Raw genomic sequence first — 18,997 nt, forward strand, 5'->3', positions numbered from 1 at the left:
GAAATGTAGATATCCTGCAAGATTACGGACATGTACCCTCTCTTTATAAATTAAAATCAAAATGATTCTTACTTCACCGATATCCAATACATTATCTTCAGTCATTTTGATAATGGATTAATTAAGCTTTATTTGTTACATCAAGTTGAATAAACTAAGGAAGAACTGTTTAAGCTTTGACAAATATTGTACATATTTGCCATGAACGGATGAATATGATAATAATCATTTGATTTAATACTATACAACTAGAACATTAGCCACTTCTCAGCATAAAGATAAATGGTTTAAAATAAATAGAATGGTTTTAGGTTACTAAAGTGTACACGAGATCTTTTGAAACTTTCATTTTCAAGTATTTCTATAATAAATTCATTTTCAGTTCATTATTAATAATAACATTACTCTTTAGTAAGCAAAGATAGATAGTGGTAGGCAATGAACTCCAGGACACGTGTTACGTCCTATTTGGATCTATTTTCATCTCAGTGTCGATGTACACTCTAGGACACGAACCCACTACCGTTCGCTACAAACGTCATCGCTTTATCCACCTAGTTACTGAGTTCTGATAACCAATTGTTTGTACAATGGGGTGAAGTTTAAATTCACTTTGCATTGTTTACATCAATCTTCACATTGATGTTTAGTACTACAATGGATCAGTCTGTTATTAGCATATGTGCATCCTGTGCGTATTCCCTTTAACTACTTACGTTTTTCGACATCATTTTATAAGAACAAAAATGTTTTTTTCGTCATTATTCAAAATCAAATTGAATTATGTGAATAAGGTTGTTTTGTTTTTGTATGTTTGCAAACTTACCAGTTTCATAAAAACATTAGCTCTTCTTTTCAATTCTATGAAGAAACAAACAAACAAATAAGGAAAGATTATATTATTAATGAATGAAAGATAATGAATAGATATTGTATAATAATGAATAACTAATGAAAACCATAAGAATATTACATTGAAGTAACCATTTGTAATGCTTATTAAAGTAAGTCAATTAATTAGGTATAGTATTCAACTAGTTAATCAATGTTATAAGAGAATGTGTTCATCATTGATTAACAGAAGAAAGAAAGAAATGAAGTTAATGAATGATAAACTTGATTCATTCATTATACACTTATAAAACAATTGGTATCATGGATTGAGTTAGAACAGTAAAGCGTAAAAAATCACTTATAAAAGTATATGTATATATAAGATCTATTATATTCAGTATTCACATCAGTATTGTTCTAATAGGAAATGCTGAAATTCAAGTAAAAAGTAGTATACAATAATTAATAATAACAATCAATGACAAGTTGTTATGCAATTGAATAAGCTAAAGTATTTGAATATGATAAATTGAGTTGACACTATCAGCTTTGGAATTTAAAAATTACTCAACTTGTAGTGAACGAGAACGAACAAGTAGGGACATCAAAATTACAAAATGCTCTACTTAAATTTGCTGACCATACAGTAAATACTCCATTTGCAAAAAAACGAATATCAATCAATCAATCGTCTCAGACTTCACTATTCCTTTATTTCCACAGAAATCATTCTTTATTCTCATTCACTTTTCTTTAATTATTTTAATCTTCTACTTTCAAGTATTTTACTTCCAACGGATAATACATACTACTTATATCTGTTGACATCAGTAGTATACACCACAAACTAATTGTAATCAACGCTAAAATTAGTGTTATATATATTGGACTATATGTAATTAAAGAAATAATTAATTTCTAACAAATTGAGGAACAATACAAAATGCAAAAATCATCCTTATGATCATTTTTTTTATTTAGAAAAGAAAAAGAAATAAGAAGCCGGAATTGTTACCATGGTAATAATGATAAAAGATAACAAACAAAAATCATACTGTGAAATGTTCTAACGTCAATCAACTAGCCAAGCAACTTGATATAGGTAATTTAATGAAATAATAGATTATTATTTATTATTTAATGCAAATAAGATTGAATGAATTTCCATTTTATAATTAATGAATGAGTGTTATATATAATAAATCTACATAAGATAATTGTAATTACAATTTTATAATTAAATAATTGGAATATTAGATATAACTATTATATTGAGTATACTATTCAATTTCAAGCTGTGAACAGATATTTATAGATAGTGTCAAAAATTTATGTCAGTCACTTATAACATTGGACCAGGCATATATATGTATCGGTTCAACTTGCCATTACCTCATTAGCACAACAAGATGAACAATGGATTCATAGAAGTAGTTAATTCAATGGTGATAATATATAAAAGAAAGAAAGAATTAGGAAGAAAGTAATTTTGATCTCATAGTTTAAGGGAAGACAAAGAGTGTATATTTAGTAACCCGTGGATCTGACTCCTATTTAGATCGTATAAATGATTGTTATCGCCTTTTCTCGTATATCATCGTCGACTTAAATCACGTTAGTCAATAACGAAACTAAATAAGTCAAATAACGAGAATTAACCTACCTGTGCATACACATATTTTGTATATGAAGCGAATGAAACAGAGCAAAGCAAAACGACACGCACGGAAGATGGCTGAGAAGCCAACACCGTTTTAGTCAACCGTTACTCAATATTTATAGTCAGACAAAATAAAGCTACAGACATGTGATTAGTGGGATAAGAAGGGCACACACATATACGCTCATATAAAAACAGTCTAGATTGATAAGCGAATAAATAACAAGGTCAAAGTATGGCTCAAGTAGAATGAATAGAATGGGATGTCCGAAAACTAGAATAAGGTATATGGGCTTAGCATAATAACTGACACTACATATACACCTATGTCATTGTGATTGAATCTGAGCTATGTCACTCAGACTCTCCAAACATTGGTTAGGATAGTCACGGGGACCTTAACCAAGTTGTATGTATCTACTAATATGACCCAGGCTAGAAGTTAGTGTCTTCAATGTCTGATGACAAGTTTTGGTTTGGCCAATCCTAACTTTCTTCTAGCCGTCTACAACATAGTCATATCATGAAGATATTTATCAAAGCGATGATGATAATACTTAGTTTACTGTCCTTTAGAGATATGAATTTTTAAAAAAAAAGAACAAAGAGATGAATGAAAACATTTAAAGTGTTGATTGAACACTTGATGGATGCCGTTTGTTGAAGTTTCCAGGTAAATTTAGCGAAATGTTATTGTTAATTAAAATATAGATTACAGCGATAATAGTAAGCAAATAGTTTTTTAGATTCAGGTAACAGTTATTCAGTTTCATAAATGTTCATATATTCCTATCGAAAACTCTGATAAGAGAATAATAATATTCAGTTTCATCTATACAAACCAAACTTTTGTTAAACATTAAAAAAATGGGTCAAGCTATTTATCCATATTTTTCGGAGATCAGTAAGCGTATAGGGATCTGGCATTTTAGGACATTTTTCCGTTCATTTATTATGTGGTTCATAGAAGAGTTTAATTTTATATCATGCTCTATTTTTTTTTCAGCCAGCATATTGGGCTGTGCCACGTTAACGAATTCATAATAGACAGATATGGATAACTTTATAGTTGGATTCATGAGTCAATTAAAGCTAGACCAACATTGAAAACCTGGAAGCACTGGACAACCGTTTTGTCCTAGTATGGAACTCAGTATCAACTCAGTAGTCTAGAGGTTAAGCGTCCGCGCACGAGACTGATAGATCCTGGGTTCGAATCTCACGGGGCGGGATCGTGGATGCGCACTATTGATGAGCTCCAAACTAGGATAAAACAGTCATCCAGTGCTTCCAGGTTTTCCATGATGGTCTAGCTTTAACTGACTCATGAATTCAACTATAAAATTACTAAAATCTCCACAAAACCCCTTTCTGATAATAGATATGGATAACGTAAGATAGATTAAGTGAAATCTTAAGTAGAAGTAGTACACCTTTTTTACGTAAAATGAATGAATGACCTTACACAAAACTAGTTTAATCAATTATAATTTCTGATTTATAGTAAATCTTCATTTATCGTTTACTGGTTTCTACTTTGGTCGTGGTATTTACAGTTTTCAGTAGTAAACTTCACTTTTCTGTCGCTATATGAAACATTTTTGTCTTCATATCTACACTAACAATATGATTGATTATGTTTCGTCGATATAAATTTTTTCTAAGTTAAAGTGATTTAAACGATAAGCTTTTAGTTTGTGATTAGGATCTCATTTTACTCAGTTGGTGCAACTCCAATATTGATATTAGATTTTATTTATTTAAACATATAAACATTGGTACATAGAAGCACCAAATATATGTACGCAACATAAATTATTCGATTTGTGTGAGGAGTGGGATACTGCACGGGTGCCTTGATCAAAGCCGTTGGCTTTCTCAAGGAGCCACTCCCTGAGCCTTTGATCTGAAAGTTTAATCCACAAGACAATGAAGGAATGTAAAGAGATGTCATCTCATATGTGCCGGTTACTAACAATGGGTTCATATTCAATTAGTTTCCTCTGGATCTTGGAGCCCATGTGGACTACTGGTTTGGAAACAGGATTTTCCAACTCCCTAGGTGAATCCTTTATATCCATTCGTGAACAACACCCCCACCACAAGAAGGCAGTGAGTAGGACTTCCCTGACAGTGATTGTATGCACGTGATCATATGAAATCATTTCGGCAAGGAAAGCTAACTCTCCCCACTCTCAGTCGAACTAGGGCATTTGGGTGTATCAATATTAGAAATCAAATATGTCAAGGGAAAATGATTGTATTCAATTGTTAATAATCAAATAACAATGCTCATTAAATAAATGAACAGTCTTTTGGATATTTATAATCAAACATATACCTATATACTAGTTAATCAATAATATAAATTATAACTGAGTCTAACAACAACTGTTTCTTTTTAATTTCCTTAATCCAATAGATTGTTGGTTGGTTGTTGGTTTTCTTTTGTCTTCATTAAGTTATAATAAATATTTAAATTATAATAATTAAAATGACTAAATTAATTATAATATAAGTTTACCATAATCTTGATTTGTATTGGTGATTTGATTACGACAACTTAAATCGGATATAGTATTCTGTTTACGTAATATTCTTTTTTGTCGTTCACGAAATGAATTCACTGATGATGTAATTGGTGGACGTTCTTGTCCAGTTTCATTTAAATTCCTAAAAAAATGATGCAATAAATACAGAGGAAAAAATAGATGATACTCTTCTTGAAGTTATAATTTTAAAAAAAGTGAACAAACATTGAAATATCAACTTGAAAATCAAGAAAAAGTGCTTGAAAAATAACTTTGCCTGGAGCCCCTCGGGGGATACTGCCGGTCTCGAGCCCGGATAAAGGAGGAGTGTTGGATATGGGGTTAGCGACCCCATCCTGTATAAAACTAACTCACCAAAAACAAAACGCTAACCAGAAAACGCTTGAAAAATATTCATCGCAGTCAAATTGAATGCTGTTCTTATAATTATCCTACATTGTAAGTTGTCAGGAAAGACTGTCTGAATTCATCACACTGATGTATGTTTATCAATTTACTTTCTCTTTCGATATCAGTTATATACGGAGTATAATTCGGCAAGATAGTCATTATATTGTAGAAAACCATCCAGACAGGTTAAACGAAGGATGAACGAAGGGTGAACAAAATGAATGAAATGAAAGCTAATCCATATACTTCACATAAATTTTCTAAGAAAACTGATATTCAGTTCATTTAGACATATTATAGTGTTTTGTCTTAATAAATAGTATATTAATCCCAATGGCTGAGATCATGAGTCAGTTGAAGCTAAACAACCATGGAAAACCTGGAAGCACTGGATGGCCGTTTCGTCCTATTGTGGGACTCATCAGCAGTGCGCGTCCACGATTCCGCCCCCCTCTGAGATTTGGACCCAGGACTTATCAGTCTATTAATTAAATATGGTATTTAGATATGTCAGTGTCAATTGACTTATTACATTGTGACTTATCCTTAGAAGTTAATGTAACTTATTGCCATTAGGTTGTTGCTGTGTATATGAATGAAAATGAAAGCTACTTCCAAATTAAACAGCTTTACCATTTTTTTTACACTTTATGAAAAATAATACTAGTATTAACCATACTATTTTATCTAATAAGTGAATGTTATGTCAATTTAGTTATTTTTTTAGTTATTTGAGTATGTCTATTGTAAATAATGAATAAGTTTCCTAGTATAATCATCTTTAAGAGTGACATAAATTGTTTCCATTTCTGTATAAATAGCTAAATTAAAAACAAACTACTAAGTAAACTAGAAAGGGGTTTTGTGGATATTATAGTAATTTAATAGTTGAATTCATGAGTCAATTAAACCCAGACCATCATGGAAAACCTGGAAGCACTGGATGGCCATTTCGTCCTATTGTAGGATTCCCCAGTAGTGCGCATTCATGATCCCGCCCAGCGCGATTCGAATCTAGGACTTATCAGTCTCGTGCGCGAACGCTTAACTTCTTGGCCGTTGAACCGGCATCTAACGGTATTAATTTCTAACTTCAACCAATCCACAAAATTGCTCCACAGTCCACCATTGTTTTCAATGAGTTACTATCTCACAACAGACTCGATTGAACTCCACTGATCACGTCTTCTTACTAAACAAATGTCTTGTCGTTTACTTTAGTTGTCTAACGTGATTTGATAGAAAAAACCTCATCTCGATTGAACGCTCACTAAACCACTATTCTGTGATAGTAATCTAAAATTGGCAAAAATGTTGATTTTTGCCATTACATACACAATACCAGGTGCATACACCTATGTTTATTCAGTTTAACGAAGATGATAAATTTTAAGGGAAAAAATATCTGTAAAAGCTTTATCTCTCTGTTTTTTTCTCTTCTACAACATTCAGTAATTATCTAGTTCTAGTGATAATGTTCTTATTTTGTTTTGAATTTGTCGAATGAAAGTACTTTTTTCAGTTTATTTTTTCTTCGCATTCAAATCTTCAGTTCTATAAATAAAACAACTTGGTTATTTAAGATAAATTCAGTCACTCAGCTAAAACGTAGGATCAGGCACATATATGCATAGGTCCAAGTTGCCATACCACATTAGCACAGCAAGTTGAACACCGGATTCGTAAAAGTAGTTAATTCAGAGGTGGTAACATATAAAAGAAAGATTTCATATAAGGATATAGTACAGAAAGAAAGAATTAGTTCGTAGAAAGAAAGATAGAAAGCGATTTTAATCTCAGAGTTCAAGGGAAAAAATAGAGTGTATACATCTATACCATTGTGATTGATTCTGAGCCATGTCACCCACAGTCTCCAAACATTGGTTACGATAGTCACGCGGACCACAACTAAGTAGTCTGCATCTACCAACATGGCTCAGACTAGAAGTTAGTGACTTCAATGACTGATGCCACGTTTTGGTTTGACCGCCCTTAACTTTCTTCCAACCACATCCAACACTAGTCAGCATTGCGCGTCGTGGCAATCGGTGTTCGGGCATAGGTAACACGTGACCCAACTATCTCAGTCGATGAAGATTCACAACCTCATCAACTGATTTACCATCATTCCTTAATACTCCGCGTCTAACCTCTCTGTTACTTACCCGGTGATCCCAGAAGATGCGAGCAATATTTCTAAGGCATCTGTGGTCAAATACTAGTAGCTTACGAGTGTCTTCAACTCTTAATGGCCATGTTTCGCCGCCGTAAAGTGGAACGGAACGAACTGCCGCGCAGCATACTCGTCCCTTAATTGATAGACGGATATCTTGCCTTCGCCATAGGTGACGTAAGTTGGAAAAGCTAGACGAGCTTTTCGAATCCGTGCTGAGATTTCGTCAGACACCGACCCATTAGGGCTGACCAGACTTCCAAGATAAGTGGAGTTGTCAACGCGTTCGACTACTCCACTCCCTATCCTTAGTTCCGGTGTTGACCAGTAAATTAATGACTTACCAATAATTGAAGATGTTACACTTTAACGAATAATCACTAGGTCTCATGTGTACAAACAATTTTTTCATGTACATTATTAAGATTATTGTTAATATGGATTACGGATATTGTAAAATTTAATTAAAATCACGAACTGATCCATGTAGGACAGCCTATGTAAACCTAGAAGTACTGGATGCCTGTTTCAGCTTAGTAAATGGGCATCCACGACTGTATGATGATTACGTTACTATGATTATTAATATTATTATTATTACTTTCATATAAACTATCGATCTGAATCAGTTTTTAAATGTTCCAACTCTATCATACTACTCATCATAAATTTCAAAAGCTTTTATATTCATTCAAATAGTAAATGATCAAGGATTTATCATCAGTCATTTTAATACACATGAACCATTAACTGATGTATTAACATAAACTTGGTATTGTTTTTACTTATTTCTTCCCATTGTTATTTAGGACTGCAATTGATCAGTCTCATGTTGGCACATGTGCATCCTGTGCGGATTGCCTCGATATTGCCTTAATTCACAAGCTTTTTAAGCAAAGATGGATGGTGGCTAGAAGTGGATTCCACATACAATTAATCAATAAAGAAAAGAAAAAAACAACAACTGGAAACTGGAAATGACTGAAACAGATTGATTATAAACACTATATGGACAATATAAGAGCACAATAAATTTACTGAAACATAAACAATCGTGTATAAGGTAGACAATTTACATTTTATCTATTATGTCAAATGTTTGCTTCAAAATCTCCCGTTATTATTATTATACATATGTAAACTAGTACAGGAAATGTATCCATTATATTGTTTTTGTTGTTTAATAGAAACGTTTGTTTTCAATGAAATATATGCATTATTTTCAGAAGGGGTTTTGTGGAGATTTTAGAAATTTCACTGGTTGAAATCATGAGTCAATTGGAGCTAGACCACTATGGAAAACCTAGGGAAACTGGACGGACAACTTGTTCTACTATGAGACTCCTCAACAGTGCACATCCGCGATTCCCAACGCAGGACTCAAACCCAGAACCTTCGATCGCGTGCGCGAATGCTTAATCTGCAGACCTCTGAGCTCACATCCAACGGTAATAATGTTTAACTTGATCAATCCATGATCATGCGCAATCCTTCATCCATTGTCTGAAGTGGATAACTGCCTTCACCCAACATGGATTTGTAGTGTCAGTCATTATTTTAAGCCCATATATCTTATATTCTAGTTTTCGGACATTCCATTTTATTCATTCTACTTGAGTCATATTTTGACCTTGTCAATTATTCACTTATCAGTCTTGACTGTTTTTATATATGAGCGTATATGTGTGTACACTTCATGTCCCATGACTCATCACATGTTTGTAGTTTATTTTTGTCTGACTATAAATACTGAGTAACGCTTGATTAAAATGGAGTTGGCTTCCCAGCCATCTTCCATACGTGTCATTTTGCTTTGCTGTGCTTCATTCACTTCATGTACGAAATATATGTATTCTCAAGTCAATTCTCGTTATTCGACTTATTTAATTCCGTTATTGGATAACGCGATTTAAGTCGACGATTATATACGAGAATCAGCGATAACAATCATTCGTACATCCTAAATTGGAGTCAGATTAATGGGCCACCAAAGATTCAACTCGATTGATTACGGCTTCTCACTAGAACTCCAATAAATCCATCTTGAAGTTAGTCACTAGTGAACATATGAATATTATCAGAATGTGGATTTGTAAAGATTGTATTTCATCGTATATTATTGTTTTCTCTACAATTCCGTGGATCAGTTGAAGTTAGAGATTAACACGATTGGATGCCGGCTCAGTAGTCTAGTGGTTAAGCGTTTGCACGCGAGATTAATAGATTTTTGGTTCGAATCTCACCGGGGGCGGTATCGTGGATGCGCATTTCCGAGGTGTCCCACACTAGGACGAAACGGTCGTTCAGTGCTTCCAGGTTTCCCATGGTTGTCTAGCTTTAATTGACCCATGATTTCAACCAGTGATATATATTATTTGTTAGTAAGATATGTATTGGTGGTCTGATATCTGACTTCAATTGGATCGTATGAATGTTATTGATTACTATTGAAATATATATCCCATCTAGCGTTGTATAATAATTATCGACTTAAATCACGTTAGTGAATAACGGAATTAAATAAGTTAAATATGAGAATGGATGTTTGAATACGTATATTTTGTACACTCATTGATCTGGACAGACAATTAGAGGAATCAAGCGAAGAAAAAAGAATGAAGCGAAATGACTGGCAGTTGAGAATCAAATGAGCTAACTCGATTTAATCAAGCATGAATTGATATTTATAGTCAGATAAAAACAAGCTATAGACACGTGATGAATAAGATAAGAAGTGTACCTACATACGCTTATATAAAAAGTAGTCAAGTTTGATAAGTGAAAAATCAACAAGGTCAAAACGTGACTCAAGAAGGATGGATAAATTAGCCTGTCCATAAGCTAGAATATGTTATATGGGCTTAACATACTAACTAATACTGTATATTCAATTCATTATACTTACTTGTTGACATTTTGTGAAATGGTTGTAGTGTCTTGATTTTCAACTTCTGTTTCACCGATCAAATTCTGTTAAAGAAAATAGAAATGAAGTGAAGTATAGTAAAGAGAAAGAAAATCAGAATCAATTTTTATTTTAGTTAGAACTTATTAGAAATATTCATAAAAATATTAATGAAACGCATGTAGTGGCTTGGCTTCTAGATAATTCCTTAGGTTTCATTTATCAATCACCTTGATAACTGTCATTAAATAAATCCCAACAGTGTTTGAATTTAGAATGCAATACAAAGTGACGATTACAGTTTATTATTGGATAGCACATATAGCAAAGTTACATGCACATCGAGCGACTTAGAATAGAGAGTTTAATGTGCGCAAGCAAGTGAATATAGAGGCGGATTCACAGTCAAATCAAATTGATTTGAACTGACATGAAGTATAGGAAAGAAAATGATTCAAGGAGTGATATTTAAGTAGGATTTAAGGTAAATTGAGGCATATGTATGTAGGCTTTTACATGTGATTGAGAATATACGTTTATAGAAACATAATAATAATAAAAAGAAATAGACAAATTATTACTATTCGAATAACATTATCTGTTAAATAATTAAAGGGTTTAACAAAATTAATTATAAATAAAATGAATTATAAAACAGTTGCTATAGGCACGTTTAAATAATCGTTCAGTATTAAGGATGAATTCTTAATATTAAAACAAAGTATCTGGATATCATTTATAGCTTATCACAATAGTGATAGCTAGGATTATAACTGGTATAACTGTGACTGCAGATTAGACGGCAGCAAATTATCGATCGGATCAATGACACGTAAAACCGTACGAGCAGTCTAGAGTTCGGATTGGTCCTGCTTCCTCTCTAGCCCAGCCAGTTGAGTTCAGAACACAAGTCTCAGCCTCTGAGATATAAATCATTATATTTCAAGCATACTGAGTTTTTATATACCAGTCAAACCGACCACAACGTACCACTAAAATATGAAACAACATTTGTACAAGAATTAGTCAGATGTGGCTGTGAATGAGAGAGGTAGCGATTAACAGACAGGGAATAATTCATGAATGGTAAATCGTATAATAATAATTCATAGGTCAAAATAAAGCTCATAATAAGCAGGGCATGAATATGAACAGTTTAGTTACATAACAATTATACGATAAATATATACTAATAATATTGGTCCACAAATGGATCCCAAAAGTTACCATTCATTATTCTTATCGGGATACAACAATAACCTAGTACATTAATATATATTGATTTATTTAGTTTTTCATTTAGATTATTCCTGAATTTAATTAATACAAGTGTAATTGATTCAATGAATGAACCATCGTAAATTATAATCATATTATGGCGCAACTTCGTGGATTGGTTGAAGTTAGACGTTAACACCGTTGGATGCCGGCTCAGTGGTCTAGTGGTTAAGTGCTCGCGCGCAAAGCCAGTAGGTCCTGGGTTCGAGCCCCGCGTGGTGCGGGATCGTGGATGTGCACTGCTGAGGAGTCCCGTACCAGGACGAAACGGCCGTCCAGTGCTCCCAGGTTTTCAATGGTGGTTTAGCCTCAACTGACTCATGATTTCAATCTGTGAAAATACTATTATGACAATACCATGTGCTCGCTAGTGACTAGTTTCGTGAGAAAATTCTCGGAGTTCTGGTGAGAAGCCGTGACCAGTGGAACTAATCCGTGTCGGGTAGAAACAGGTGTCTACCTCAGTACAGGGGAAGATGGTCACGCAATCTTGTGGATTGGTTGATGTTAGACACTATCACCATTGGATGCCGGCTCAATGGTCCAGTAAATTTATCGTTCACGCGCGAGACTGAAGGCCCTGTGTTTGAATCCCGAGAGCGGGATCGTGGGTGCGCACTGTTTAGGAGTCCCAGATTTTCAATGATGGTCTAACACCAATCGATTCATGATCTCAATGAAACTTATAATTCCGAATCTTTATACAGGTTTATAACGCTCATTTGGTATTGGTTATTAGGGTGGATACACTCAAGGTTAGTCTGGCGTCGCTCATAGTTTGTCGATAAATTACAGTCTCACCATATGTATATATATATATATATATATATATATATATATATAAAGAAGTAAAATTATCATTTAATTGACAATTAGTACAATTTGGTAAGATATATAAAGTAAGTTAGTACATTTCATTAAATGAACTCCTTCACTTATGAATATGATATTAAGAAAAATACAACCTGTGATTTTCTTATTCTATTAACAATAAACGACAATTATTTTAAAGGATAATATTATTTCTCTCTTTTTTTCTAGGTTTTGGTTTTATGTCTTTTTTAATCATTTTCTCTCAATTTTCTAGGTCATTTAAGGTGAAAAAAATGGGAGAGAAGAGAGAGAGAGAGAGAGAGAAAGAAAGAAGAACAGGATACAATATGCATTAAAGAATAAAATGATTTCATTTCGGGTTTACTGATAAAAAGAAAACAATTATATGGGAAAAAAGTACACAACCAAATATCAAAGTATGATTCTTTGTTTTTTTTTCAAGTGTAGAGTAAAGTTTTAAAATGCGTAACAAAACAATTTAACATGTATGAATGATATCGACTAAACTAGATTTATAATTATATATATTTATCAGTATGGGGTTGTGAAGTATATTAAGTTTTTGATTGAGATCAAGAATCGATTGATGTTAGACCACTACTGAAAACCTGGAAGCACTGGATGTTCGTTTCGTCCTAGTATGGGACTCCTCAGTAGCAAGCATTCACGATCCCGCACATGAGGTTCGAACCCAGGTCCTTCGATCCCACGTGAGAACGCTTAAACTATAAACCATTGAACTGGTAGGTATCTAATGGTGTTAATGTCTAACGCCTACCAATCAACGGAATTGTGTGACCATCATCGATTATCTGAGGTGATTAACTACTTCACATCCAACACGGATTGGAATCCACTGGTTATGGTTTCACATTTTCATAACTCAACATTTGAATGGAAGAGTAACTGTTATTTCTAACAAATTAAAATGTAAAATTTAAAATGATTTATATAATTTTATATAACCTGATATAAACAATATAATTCTGCTTATACAAGGAATGATACTTCGAATTTGGCATGTTTAAATCAGGTTGTAGTTTTATATCTAATATACAAGAAATTAAATTAATTCATCACATAATTTAGTACGATGGATCATAATATCTAATTGATATTTTGACGTTATTTATAGTGAACGAGAACACAAGTGGGGGACAATCGAATGTATTTGTGCACAAAACTACAGAATATCTTAGTAAAATCTGTGAACCGTACAGTAAATACTTTATATGCAAGATGTCAATCAATTGTTTCAAACTTCACTGTTCCTTTTTCAAATATCAGACAATCGTCTCAGACTTTATTTTTCTTTTATTTCCACATCATACATCCTCTGTTCTCGTTCTCTTTTCATTGATCTTCTTAACCCTCTGCCTCCAGACATATCACTTTCGACTGATGATACATACTACTTATATCTGTCGACATCAGTAACACATACCACATATTAACTAAATGATTCTACTTATATCAAGTCAACATTACTGTACACAATAATATATCTATCACTTGACACACAGAAATAGATATCATTTTATTACTGAATTCGTAGCATATTTTAATTAAAACTTATGTTTAATTCAATATTTATCAATATCATTCTCATTAATTTACTTCCATCTGTTATTTATATGTTTGAATAGAAATAAAACTATTGTACAGTTTTAGTTAGCTTACTTTTTTATCAATTATAGCTGATCTTCGACCACGTCTACTTGCCAAATCTATTTGTTCATTATCTTGCCCGTCTTGATTATTAATTATAAATTCTGTATTGTTTTCATTTGTTATGTTTTTTGTTGTTGTTGTTGGAGTTGTAGTTATGACTGTTTTAGTAGACAATGATTCTACTTCCCCTGTTCCTGATGATGAAGGTACTGTATCCAATTCTAAACTTTGCCAACTTTCATGTCTTTGTAAATTCTTAACGAAATAACAATAATGATAATAATAATGAAAATAATTTGTAAATACTAATGAATAATCAATTTCCTAGAGTACTTTATTATAAATAAAATGAAGAGGTATTTTTCTACTTTACTTTATGAATTACGTTAAATAGATATGTCTTCATAGCGATGTCATTCTATGACGAACATCATCTTCATACATTATATGACTTTATTTTGTTTTGGTATTTGTTAATATTTTTAACGCACACACACAGATACGTACACAAAATGTTACTAATCAGAGTACTTTTATTCATAATTTTCATACATTTACTTCAAAACACATATCAGGACTTAGTAGCTAACTGGATAACGCCTATGTCGTTTGAAGCGAATAGTAATGATTTCGATTCCCGGAAGGATTGTCAACTTTGAGGCCTAGGTATGTTCAGCAGACGAGTCCCAAATAGGACGAAATGCGGGTCGTGAATTCCACTGCTAACCACTACCACATTGAGTAATATGTATTCAAAATCAAGAACCAAAAAAGACATTGCACTAGTCTAGATTATCATTTTGTTGATATTTTTGGATCACATTTTGATCAGTCTTAATTGGGATAATGTGTATTGTGTACTAATTGTATCGATATAGCCATCATATCACAACGTTCTATCAAATAAGTGGAATGTGGCCAACAATGATTGTTATATTCGAACGAAAAATAAATTACGGGTAACTTCCGAGGACTATTAATGGACTAATATTCTATAAATATTCTTATTGCATAATTATTCAATAATTACATTATGAGCATTTATATTCCTCTTATTATAAGCTTTATTTTGACCTATATTGTATTATTGTACGATTTATGGTTCTTAAGCTATGTTGAGTTTATTGACTTACTGCCTCCCACGTTCACAGCCACTTTTTGGCTTTACTGTGTACACATGTTATTTTCTATTTTATGGTACGCTGTGGTCTGTCTGGTTGATATATGAACCGAGTATGTTTGAAATAAATGATTCGAATCGATTCATATTGCAGAAGCTGGTATTGTGTTCTGGACTGAAGTGGACGGGCTAGGAGTAAATAGGACCAATTAAGACGCTAGACTGCTCATACCGGTCGAACATCATTGTTTTGGCACAGTGTTAAGATTTTATATGTCATATTTTGATTGGTGGATAAATCACGTGATAAAAGCCGGACATAAAATCATGACAATGATGTCTAAGATGCTAGCTTCATTTTATTTATGACTTTAAGTGGAAGTATCTTCATCTTGAAATTGATGTTCAAATCGAAATTCGAACCCCATATTTTCACTTCGAATACTCAATGCATTATCTATTTATTTATTGAGTTAAGATAGTTATTTACGTCTACAATCATTTCATTTAATTTGTAATGGTTTTTTTGCTATTAGGTTATTAATAATTCTGAAATTCATCAATATCACACTTAAACGTAGTGAATAATCCAACATAATAATAGCCAAAATAAACATCCATCAGTAGTGTTACTGGAAGGTTGTTGACCTACATGTTGATTTAAATGCAGATCTAAATGATTAAAGTATGTTGCGGCCTCAGTGGTGTACAACTTATATTGCTCATCATAAGAATTCAAAATTCACATATTGTTTATATTTAGTAATACGTACAGGAATTATTAAGACGACAGAATCTAATACAAAACGACAATCTAATACCTACTGGTTTCAACTGTTATTCAGACAGTGTTGTCCTGTGATAACATATTTATCAATAAAAGTACTATATTTTGTAGTTGTATTTATAATGTTTTGTTAGACTACAAAGTGGTCACAGTCACTACAATTGTAATGGATAACAAGTAATTGCATTTTAAGCTAATTATTTTCAGTTACATTCAAATACACCATGTAAAATGATTCATTTGATAAAAAAAGTATTCTTTTGTATCAATGATATCTATATCAGTTGATTATATAAAATTCTCTTTAATGAAATACAAAGTTTAAATACTACTTATATTTGAATAATTATCAGATCAAATATTGTTTAAAAGAATTGTCGTGATTATAAGCAAAGATGATTAGTGGCTAGCAGTGGAGTCCATGATGTGCGTTTCGTCTTATTTGGGACTTACTTACATCTCGGAGTTGATGTTCACTCTGAGACACGAATTCAGTACTATTCGCTTCAAATGTCATCGCGTTATTTACTTAGTGACTGGGTCCTTATGGCCACTTGTTTGTATAATGGGGTGAAGTCTAAATTCACATGGTATTGTTTACTTGAAACATCGCATAGAAGTTTAGTGCTTCAATTAGTCAATCTTTTATTGACATATCGAAGCAATATTCACAATATCCACATATACCAATAAGAGACTGATCAATTTCAGTCTTAATCATTAATGTAAATATTTAAGTAACCAATATCAAGTGGATTGAGTTATCGTAATTATTACAGCGAAAATAATATACCTACCCATTTTATCATATGACATTAAATAAAATACCTATGGTACATTAAGCTTTCCTGGTATCATTCAATTTGAATAAGAAATTATTAATCTGTAACAATCAATGTCACTTTTCATCAATTTCGACAAAATTTAAAATGTTGACATTTCAAGAAAAAAAAAAGAAGAAAATTAAAAACAAAACGGAACATTTCAATTTTCAATTGTGTTTTGTTGTTTATTTGTGTCATGATACTATTTTTGTTTTGTTTTTGTATCCACTCTATGATATATGAAATATAACCCATTGATTATGAAGTTAGTTATTTTTTTGTTTTGTTTCATTATTTGTTATATAATGAAAGGTCGTGGACTTTTCAAAACACATGAATAGGTAATACAATTATTATTGGCATAATGATCTATTGAAATAAACAACTAGGTCTGTTGTGAGATATCAAATCACTAAAGACAATGGTGTACGGTGGTGTAATTTCGTTGGATGTCGGCCATTTCAGTGGTCTAATGGTTAAGCGCTTGCGCGCGAGACTGATAAATCCTGGGTTCGAATCTCGCGGGGGCGGGCGGGATCGTGGATGCGCACTGCTGAGGAGTCTCATACTTGGACAAAGCGGCCATCCAGTGCTTTCAGATTTTTTATAGTGATCTAGCTTTAATTGACTCATGAGTTCAACTATTGTAAAGACAAATGACTTATTGAAATATCTGTGTGTCAGGAACAAGTAGCTCAGATATACAAATAAACCGCTAGTTCAGGTAAATAAATTAAAATGTGAAAGTTTTTGATTGTTTTGCATCGTAAAATTTCTCAATTAATTATCAGTTTTAACTCCAGAAAGGATAACACATTGTATTACTTACACCTTTGGTATTTAAAAATCATAATTACAAAATGGATTCAAGTTACTTACATGAAAGTGTTTAGTTGAAGACAAAAACCCTGACAACAAGATAAAGAAAGACTCTAAATAGCGCAATCACCAAACATCTATTGGATACACGACATTAGTAACTAGCTAAAATCCAGTTTTCTGAAGGTTGATGAAGTTGTCGCTATCAGGCGTCAAAAACTTGACTTATGTTTTCAAAAGGATATGGTTATTAATCTTTCTTTGCCTTAGTGACAAATATTCCTTCGTTGCATCTTAAACGTTTTTTCTTTAAAATTCTTTCTTGCATTTATTACATCATTGAGTTTTTATTTCAACTATCTTCCAGATTAGTAATTTTGTTTTATTAGCTGAGCTTTACTCATTTTATTCCTATCACTGCTTAATCATTGTGTAATCACTTGTTTCTAACTGTTTAAACTGTTTTCACAATCAATGTTGTAGAATATTCTTTCACATTAGGTATAAATTTACAATAGTCGGTGTATTAATTTCACTTACACCCATGATATACTTTACGAATATGTCTTCAATATAACTTCCAACCAAACCCTCTCATGTAAGCAATTTAAGCCCATTATGTAATTATGATTTTTAAATATCACAGGTTATAAGCAACTGACAGAGAGCCAACGAAATAATATGAATTCATGTCATTCTACTGGAATCTTTGTTCTTGCTCTTTTCATTAATGAATTACTGATAGTTTAATTGATGCTTTGATGAACATAATAAATATTTCTGGATAAGTCATATATTTTTCTATGAAAGAAATATCAGAATTATTTCGATGTTTAGCTACAGATACCAAAATGGAATCGGTTAACCTACAGATTTCATCAGTAAATATAAATAAATTTAATATAATCGACTATTAAGTAGTCTCTTAAGGGAATGAAACAACTATTCAATGTTTCCTAATTTTTAGTAGTTGTTTATTAAACTTTATTATTTATTAATGCATTCTTGTATTAATTGTTTAAATCTTTTCATTGGTGGTTAAGGCTATAATTGCTCAGTCTCATATTGATCTATGTGTATTCTATGCGGATTGACTCAATATTCATCTCTGTTTATTATTTATTGTTGAATAAATTATATTAACTATACA

At 32.3% G+C, this 18,997-nt stretch overlaps 1 protein-coding gene across 2 annotated transcripts in view; it reads right to left on the minus strand.

Annotated features, from left to right (window-relative positions):
• PLEKHG7_1 overlaps positions 1-18,997 on the minus strand; it is a 176,991-nt gene that overhangs the window by 48,500 nt on the left and 109,494 nt on the right. For both annotated transcript variants that reach the window (XM_051213017.1, XM_051213018.1), the window contains 4 exons: positions 14,307-14,552; positions 10,515-10,579; positions 5,019-5,167; positions 827-861 (listed from right to left, as the gene is read on the minus strand). In XM_051213017.1, the coding sequence (XP_051068952.1) occupies positions 827-861; positions 5,019-5,167; positions 10,515-10,579; positions 14,307-14,552 (495 nt within the window). The remainder of the gene's footprint in view (positions 1-826; positions 862-5,018; positions 5,168-10,514; positions 10,580-14,306; positions 14,553-18,997) is intronic.

Source organism: Schistosoma haematobium, chromosome 3 (assembly GCF_000699445.3).
Source record: "Schistosoma haematobium chromosome 3, whole genome shotgun sequence".
NCBI classification, from domain to species: domain Eukaryota; kingdom Metazoa; phylum Platyhelminthes; class Trematoda; order Strigeidida; family Schistosomatidae; genus Schistosoma; species Schistosoma haematobium.